The sequence below is a fragment of the Trachemys scripta genome, chromosome 4 (genome assembly GCF_013100865.1).
Source record: "Trachemys scripta elegans isolate TJP31775 chromosome 4, CAS_Tse_1.0, whole genome shotgun sequence".
Classification (NCBI taxonomy): domain Eukaryota; kingdom Metazoa; phylum Chordata; order Testudines; family Emydidae; genus Trachemys; species Trachemys scripta.
The window spans coordinates 31190323-31199277 of record NC_048301.1 but is presented as its reverse complement, the minus strand read 5'-3'; the positions used below and the strand labels follow the sequence as shown (position 1 = coordinate 31199277).

Below are 8955 nucleotides of genomic sequence, written 5' to 3'. Positions count from 1 at the left end.
GCATATAGAATGGAACATATATTGAGGAGATATATATACACACACACACACATACAGAGAGCATGAACAGGTGGGAGTTGTCTTACCAACTCTGAGAGGCCAATTAAGTACGAGAAAAAAACTTCTGAAGTGATAATCAAGATAGCCCAGTACAGACAGTTTGATAAGAAGTGTGAGAATACGTAAAAGGGGAAATAGATTAAATGTTTGTAATGGCTCAGCCATTCCCAGTCCTTATTCAATCCTAAATTGATTGTATCTAGTTTGCATATCAATTCCAGCTCAGCAGGCTCTCGTTGGAGTCTGTTTTTGAAGTTTTTCTGTTGTAAAATAGCCACCCGCAGGTCTGTGGGCTATCTTGATTATCACTTCAAAAGTTTTTTTTCTCTTACTTAACTGGCCTCTCAGAGTTGGTAAGACAACTCCCACCTGTTCATACTCTCTGTATGTGTGTATATATATCTCCTCAATATATGTTCCATTCTATATGCATCTGAAGAAGTGGGCTGTAGCCCACGAAAGCTTATGCTCTAATAAATTTGTTAGTCTCTAAGGTGCCACAAGTACTCCGGTTCTTTTTGTGGATACAGACTAACACGGCTGCTACTCTGAAACCTGTCATTAAACTATAAATGTAATTTACACCCACTTAGTGCCCTTTTACACTAATAGAGTGGTGTAAAGTAGTCTTAGCATAAATGAGAATCTAGTCACACATTATGATGTGGCAAAATTTTACACCCACTTTGCATAGGCATAAATGACTGCACAAGGCAAAGGGCAATGAAGAATCAGGTCCATGATATTTATATGTGACTGAGTATTGTTCGTCCTCATATTAAAAATTAAATAGGTGATAGGCAAAACACTATACCAGTATAGCACCAAAAAAAGCAGACTTTGCATCTAAATATCCTTGTATAAAAGAAAATGTCTTTTATGCAAGAGATGTGTATCCATTACTGTGAGCTATAATAATTCCAGAGTCCCAATATAGTCTAAAAATGGCATAATGAAGTATTTCATAAATGCCTGTGCGATAAAACAATGAAAATACAACTGCACTTTCCTCAGAATGAAATGATCACTCTTTTAGTCAATTTTAGCAATTGCCCATAAAGTTATTCTAATATAAAAAGTCATTTCTTCAAGTTTCCCAAGCAAGGGAACACATTTTATTATCCCCTTATTTTAAGAAGTTAAATTCAGCAGGGTCATTTAATTCCAATTTTTTTTTCCATTTAGAAACCTTTTTGTTTTTGTTTAAAAAGTACTTGAAAAACTGAACAGCAAAAATATCTCAAAGTGCGGTTTACTGAACATTACAAACAGTCGGCATTGCAATTTGTTAGTGCTGTTTGCATAATAAATATTAATTGTTGCTGTGATTTCTTTGTATTTACTGTAGGTTTACTGGGGAGAGAGAATGTATTTGTTTACAAATGAGTTGTATTTATTACTGAGATTACTCCCAAGACAGTATTCAGAAAGCAAATCTGAATATTATATTAATATTAGTTTAAAATATCTTAACACCAGCCACTTTAAATTGTTTGTTTTACCAGCATATATACTGATTTTTAAGATTAAATATACTAATTCTACATAAACAGTGCAAATGTCTCAATATTCACATCAACCTAAAATTAATGCTAAAATTACTACTGACACTCATGTCAAGAAAGTAGTAAATTAAGTAATTCACATCAGTAATTCTCAAATCCTCAAAATGCTGTCATTAATAATATTAAAGCAACACAGAACAAATGTTGGGTCTCAAAACCTCTTGGTTTTATCAAACACAGTCCTTGTAAACATGGCTGCATAAGATTTCTCAACACTGTTATCTGATGTAATTAAATAAATAAAACCATTGACATAAACAATTCCTATATCCTTTTTGCATAGGGTTTGGATTAAGTTTACTTTAAAATGCAGCAAGTTGTTAATAAAATCTGTTAGTCAACTAGGTTCCAATCATGCTAACAATTACACATGTACTTTACACCAGTAGTCTCATTGACGTTAATGAGATGACTCACATGTGTAATTGTTTACAAAACTGGGGTCTTATTTAGCACTTAATAATTGTCCCTAGTCATTCAGAAGGTGAGCAGTAGAAATGCTCTGCATAAGTTTACAAAATATGCTATTCAATTTAAAAGTATATCTATGGAAATGTTTCAGTAAAAGTCACATATTTATGATTCCAAACAGGTTATGTACATAATATACTACCACAGCAGGAAATACCTCACTGTAGTACAACAGTGTACAGTTGTGAAACACAGTGTTTAGTATAATTTCCCTTTAGTTTTCCCAGTGCATAAGTGCTTTACAACTACACTATACAACATGCCCAAGTCTAGTTATTTATTATAACAAGATAGAAGCAAGATGTGAGGAAGGAAATGTAATGTAAGGAATGAAAAAAATGGCAAAGCTACAGGGTTTCATTCCTGCCAGGTGCTGAGCACTCCTCCAAAGGTGCTAAGAGCCCACAACTCCCGCTGAAATCAGTGAGACTTAAGGACACTCAGCATCTCAGAGCAGCATGCAACACCTTGTGGGATCCCAAAAACACTCCATGAGAAAACATCAAAATCATTAAGGTGTTTTATAAAGCACAAACAAGAAAAATATATTTGAATATTTTATGATCAGTATTAAGCTAACTGCCACATTTGTGCAATGCAAAATTAAAAACATAAGTTGGCATGCATTCAATATGAACCCCATGATAACAAAAATGGAATTTGGCGTTTCTGCATCTTTTAAAAAAAGATTCATCTTGGTATCTTCAAGTTATCATAGAAATATAAAAGATAAACACAATACATTATAGCTGTTCCTTGAAATAGATATTTGAACACATGACCATTTTAAAAAAAATGTTCAGTATTAAATTTCAACTTCTTCTCTCTGGTATATCATTGGATTTTGGAGCTTGAAAAGTTTTTTAAAAATTTATATTTTCTAGAAATACAAATAAACAATAGCATTACAGTGCAAAGTCACCTCATCTTGCTAGCCATAGATTCCTTTTCCATCTAGATAATATAAGACTGTTATATTCTGAGTAGCGTAAAACCAAATTTAAGGAATAAATTTGTAAAACAGCATAATGGTACTCATTTTATGTTCAGCTCTGTTCTTAAATTCCTAAATAAGGTCCAGGTTCCGGCCTATCCTATGCACCAACACAAGGGAGTTAGAAGTGATATAAGATGGCCTCTTGCTTTAGTGCACTGTACCGCCATTACTTGTGTGCAGAGAGAACCAGAGCTGCTATGACCCTCCTTATGCAGATGGGCAGGAGGATTCTTGACTCTGCTCCCCACAACATGCCTAGTGTTACACAGCATTTCAGGGAGTACACATTGACTTTTACTGTATATTCCCTCCCTGGAACAGTGGGGAAACTGAAAGGAGATTATGCTCTCAGTCACACTCTTCCTCCAGGGATAAAACAACAATGTGATTACCCCTTACTCAGGACTAGACTGCACACCAATCTAGTCCTAAGAGAGTTCAATGATGGTTGTATTCACAATATTATACCACATCCAGTGATTCTGAACTAGGACTAAAACCAAATGTCTTGAAACAAAAAGTTAAAAAGGCAGAACTGAAACAAGTTGTTCAAAGCAATGAACATATCCCCGTAATCCCTCTGTTCCAAGGAGGGACAGGTACTACCAGGCTTATCACCTCTTAATTGTTCAAGAGAGGATATTTCTCTGCTTTTCAGTCAGAGAACTGGAAGATGGTTTCTGGGTTATTGCTGTCTGCAGGATTTGTTGGCTGCAGGGTTTTTGTTGGTGTAATTTTACCATGAGAATGAGAGGAGGAAGAATGAGAACTTTCACTGGAACTGCTACGCGTCTCTGTGCTTGTACTTGTCTTTTTCATCTTCCTTCTTTTAGCCAGAGGTGCCTTGTCAACATTCTGGAGGCAAAATCCTTCCCTTTTGTACTTGTTAAAGGCCTGTTTCAAAATAAAAAGGCAATTTATGCATTTATAAAAGGTTTAAGAAATGTTAGAACATGTGTAATGAAGTATGAGTTCTATGTTTTATTATTTCTCAAGAGTCATGTCTATACATTCTTCATGTAGTTTATGAAAATTTTACAAGCCTTTAAACTAGTGCTGTCAAGCGATTAAAAATGTTACTCCCACGATTAATCGCAATGTTAAACAATAATAGAATACCATTTATTTAAATATTTGTGGATGTTTTCTACATTTTCAAATACATTGATTTCAATTACAACAGAATACAAAGTATACGATTCTAACTTTATTTTTATTACAAATATTTGCACTGTAAAAAACAAAAGAAATAGTATTTTTCAATTCACCTAATGCAAGTACTGTAGTGCAATCTCTTTATCAGGAAAGTTGAACTTACAAATGTAGAATTATATACAAAAAAATCACTGCGTTCAAAAATAAAACAATACAAAACTTTAGAGCCTACAAGTCCACTCAGTCCTATTTCTTGTTAAGCCAATCGCTCAGATAAACAAGTTTGTTTACATTTGCAGAAGATAATGCTGCCCGCGTCTTGTTCAAAGTGTCACCTGAAAGTGAGAACAGGCGTTCTCATGGCACTGCTATAGCTGGCGTCACAAGATATTAACATGCCAGATGCGCTGAAGATTCACATGACCCTGCATGCTTCAACCACTATTCCAGAGGACATGATGATGACGGGTTGTGCTCAATAACAATCCAAAGCAGTGCAGACCAACGCATGTTCATTTTCATCATCTGAGTAAGATGCAACCAGCAGAAGGCTGATTTTCTTTTTTGGTGGTTTGGGTTCTGTAGGTTTACATTGGAGTGTTGCTCTTTTAAGACTTCTGAAAGCATACTCCACACCTCGTCCCTCTCAGATTTTGGAAGGCACTTCAGAGTCTTAAATCTTGGGTTGAGTGCTGTAGCTATCTTTAGAAATCTCACATTGGTACCTTCTTTGCGTTTTGTCAAATCTTCAGTGAAAGTGTTTTTAAAATGAACAACATGTGCTGAGTCATCATCCGAGACTACTATAACATGAAATATATGGCAGAATGCAGGTAAAATAGAGCTGGAGACATACAATTCTCCCCCAGGGAGTTCAGTCACAAATTTAATTAACACATTTTTTTAACGAGCTTCATCAGAATGCAAGCATGTGCTCTGGAATGGTGGCCGAAGCATGAAAACGCATACGGATGTTTAGCATATCTGGCACATATATACCTTGCAATGCCGGCTACAAAAGTGCCATGTGAACGCCTGTTCTCACTTTCTGGTGACATTGTAAATAAGAAGTGGGCAGCATTATCTCCCATAAATGTAAACAAACTGGTTTATCTTGGCGATTGCCTGAACGAGAAGTAGGATTGTATGAACTTGTAGGCGCTGAAGTTTTGCATTGTTTTGTTTTTGAGTGCAGTTATGTAACAAAAAAAATTCTACATTTGTAAGTTGCACTTTCACAATAAAGAGATTGCACTACAGTAATTGTATGAGGTGAATTGAAAAATACCATTTCTTATGTTTATCATTTTTATAGTGCAAATATCTGTAATCAAAAATAATAATATAAAGTGAGGAGTGTACACTTTGTATTCTGTGTTGTATTTGAAATCAATATATTTGAAAATGTACAAAAACTTCCAAAAATATTTAATAAATTTCAATTGGTATTCATTTAACAATGCGATTAAAATGGCGATTAATTTTCTCTCTTTCCTATCACAAGAAGGGCAATTAAACTGAAAGTCAAGCAAGTGCTAAGTGTAACCAGAATGTTACACATATCTTACAAAGCTTTGTTTAAGGACCTTCTCTAAACTTGTATATTTATGGTAGCTGTTTCACCATCATCACTTTTTTCAGTGATATAAATATGCTGTCAAAATCTATATTCTTCTCTCAGCTTCCCATTTTGACATGTGTTTCATTATATTCTCTCATGTAGGTTTTTGGCCATTGATACAAGTCAACATATTATATAGGCCTTATATTTCTGTAACTTCCTATACACCTATCATAGAACTCTAAATGTAAATACATTTTTAAATAAACAAATTCATGTACATCCAAATTCTAGGCTGATATAATATAGCAAATGTTTAATATTTATAATTAAAACACAAGAGTTTTTAAGCTTACATGAAAGGTTGCTTTGACGTATGTATGTACAGCAGCCCCTGAAGAGCCTAAGTTATCAGGAGTCATTAGAGGATTGGATGACAGCTGGCTCCCATCTTGAAGCCATTCACTGTATCGCAAGCTGGACATTTTAATTCTTTTATTTGGATCCACTGTAAGAAGTCCTAACAGAAATATATTATATATATATTAAATATATTCTTAATCCAGGAGCTATTATTTATCTTTTTAATACTGTGGATAAAGTAATCATTTGAAAACATAAAACTTGAATCATTTGATGAGTCATGATTATATATCACTTTAGATATAGCTCATACAATGTTGACACAGGGTTGTACAAAATACTTTTTAACAGAGAAATGAACTAAGTACTTGTTATAAAACATTCATAAATCAACAATAATAAATCAAGTGTTCAATAACTGACATCCTAAAAAATTATAGACTGATTCTGGATGAGCTGATAATTACTGCTTGTAACAAAAAGATTACTTTGGTTTCCTTATAAACTTAAGTTAATAAAGCACCAAAAACTGAAGAACACAAAAGTATACAGTATGGTACTTTTCTCTGGTCACTGCAACTAAAAGAAAAATATGAAATATCTATGGATACCTACCTTGTATCAAATCTTTGGCTTCTTGAGATACATTCTTCCAGGCTTCTCTTTCAAAGGAGAATTCTCCCTTTTTAATTTTCTTCATAATTTCCAATGCACTGATGCATGTTAAACCTTTGTCTTGAGACTGGAAGGGTACCTGTCCTGACAGCATTGTATACTACCAGGAGAACAAAACTAGTACTAATTAGTACCATATATTTATTGCCAACTTTACTACAACATTACTGATTACACATTAACCTAACTAACTTAATATTCAGATATTGTTACTTGCAGAGTTAGCAACAGCGTATATATTCCAACTAATGGTACTTTAATAAGAGTTATATTTTCTCTTTAAGGTGTACATGGTCCAAAGCACAACAGGTCTTTATTTAGAGACCTTGTAAGCAACATGGCTTACATGTCTCAGGATGGTTGAAAACATACAGATTTTATGCAGTGGGAAAGCCTATACCATTTACTTATTTTTCAAAATAAATTTTTCTGTAAAACAGAATGTAGGTTGGATCTTTATCTGAACTGGAACAGTTTTAAGAGCATAATATAAATTTATAGAGGTCTCATAATCGACTTATTATTTTCTTCACACATCCAAGCTGTTTTAACAGGTGAACATTCCCAGGAAAATAATTTAATCAAATTGCTCAGAAAAAAACTGAAAGCTGGCTCTAGCTCTACCTTCTTAAATGCCTCCAATACACATCCCAGCTTGCTACTATATGTGCAGGAAAAATATATCCTCACGCCACTCCAAAGCAGTGTCTATCCAATTCTAGTTTATCTGGGGCAATGTCAAGCCCTCCCCAGACATTAATTTTAACAAGGAATCAATTTTGCTTGTGTTCTAGAATAATTAAAATAAATAAGCCACACAACCAAACACTCACCAGAATGACCCCCAAACTCCAGAGATCACAGGATTCGTCATAACCATTGTGATTCAAGAGCTCTGGAGCAGCATAATGAAGAGTAAAACATGGAGTCTTAAGAGGCTGATTATCAGGTGGTTTTAACCGAGCAAATCCAAAATCAATTATTTTTATTTCTGAATTATCATTTTCATCTGTGAACAATAAATTCTGAAAAGCAAATGCAAAGATAACTAAATTAAAGTTAACAATTTAAAAGATGCAGTTTTAAAACATACACAAAACTGATTCGAACCAACAATTTAAAAAAGAGTTTAGTCTCTAAGAACAAATATGTAAGCCAATATGCTTTTCTCCTATTTGTGAATACATCCTATTTCCTCATACTGCTTAATTAGAAAGAGAAGTTAAATAATGTTTAATTTATAAATCAGCTCTGATTGGAGATAAGCATGTGTTTACCATTATGCAACTTGTGAAATCAGCTGATATGTATGCACATGCTTAGGAGATGATTTTCCAAGATACAGTGCCAAGCATATCAAATCAAATTCTATATCACAACTATATCACTAACAAGCAGGAAAAATTAGAAACTAGCATGTTTAGAAAGGGAAATGGAAAATGTTTAAACACTGAATTAGTAGAAATATTACACTTCTTAGCAACCTCATTTTTACAGGACGGAGTACTTATTGTAACTGAAGAATATTATTTAACACTACCTACTTTAAAAGAATTAAATTGGTTTATTCCAATTTAAGTGCACTAACCAAATGTGCATCAGTCTTTTAAATCATTTAAAGCTCTATTCTGTAATGTGTTAAGTAATCTAGACTGCCATATGAATGAGAGTGCGCAATAGCACTCCAAGAATGTGCTCTGCATCTTGCAGGATTGAGCTTTAAAGTTGTCTCTTGCTACTAATACAAAAACTTGGAAAACCAAACCTGAGAAAATTCAAAGAGAGAATGTGTATTTTCCTGTGCCAGTTTCCCTAATTTAAGGAATATTCATGTAATCACTGAATTCCAACATTAAAGATGGGTTATAACAGGGTTACCATACGTCCTCTTTTTCCCGGACATGTCCGGCTTTTCGGCAGTCAAACCCCCGTCCGGGGGGAATTGCCAAAAAGCCGAACATGTCCGGGAAAATGGCGGCTCTGCTCCTCCCCGACTCTTCGGCTCTGTTTAAGAGCCGGGCTGCCCGAGCGCTACCGGCTTCGGGCAGCCCCGTGCCTCCAGACCCTGCGCCGCCGGAGCCTGGGAGGGGAAGTGCCCGGCTGGGGGC

General features: G+C 34.7%; 1 protein-coding gene across 4 annotated transcripts in view; it reads right to left on the bottom strand.

The window, feature by feature from the left end:
- Positions 1–552: 552 nt before the first annotated feature.
- The window catches only part of RPS6KA5 (ribosomal protein S6 kinase A5), a 178645-nt gene continuing 170242 nt past the window's right edge, over positions 553–8955 (bottom strand). For all 4 annotated transcript variants that reach the window (XM_034768087.1, XM_034768088.1, XM_034768089.1 and 1 more), the window contains 4 exons: positions 7681–7872; positions 6788–6947; positions 6166–6329; positions 553–3987 (listed from right to left, as the gene is read on the bottom strand). In XM_034768087.1, the coding sequence (XP_034623978.1) occupies positions 3748–3987; positions 6166–6329; positions 6788–6947; positions 7681–7872 (756 nt within the window). In that variant the 3' untranslated portion in view covers positions 553–3747. The remainder of the gene's footprint in view (positions 3988–6165; positions 6330–6787; positions 6948–7680; positions 7873–8955) is intronic.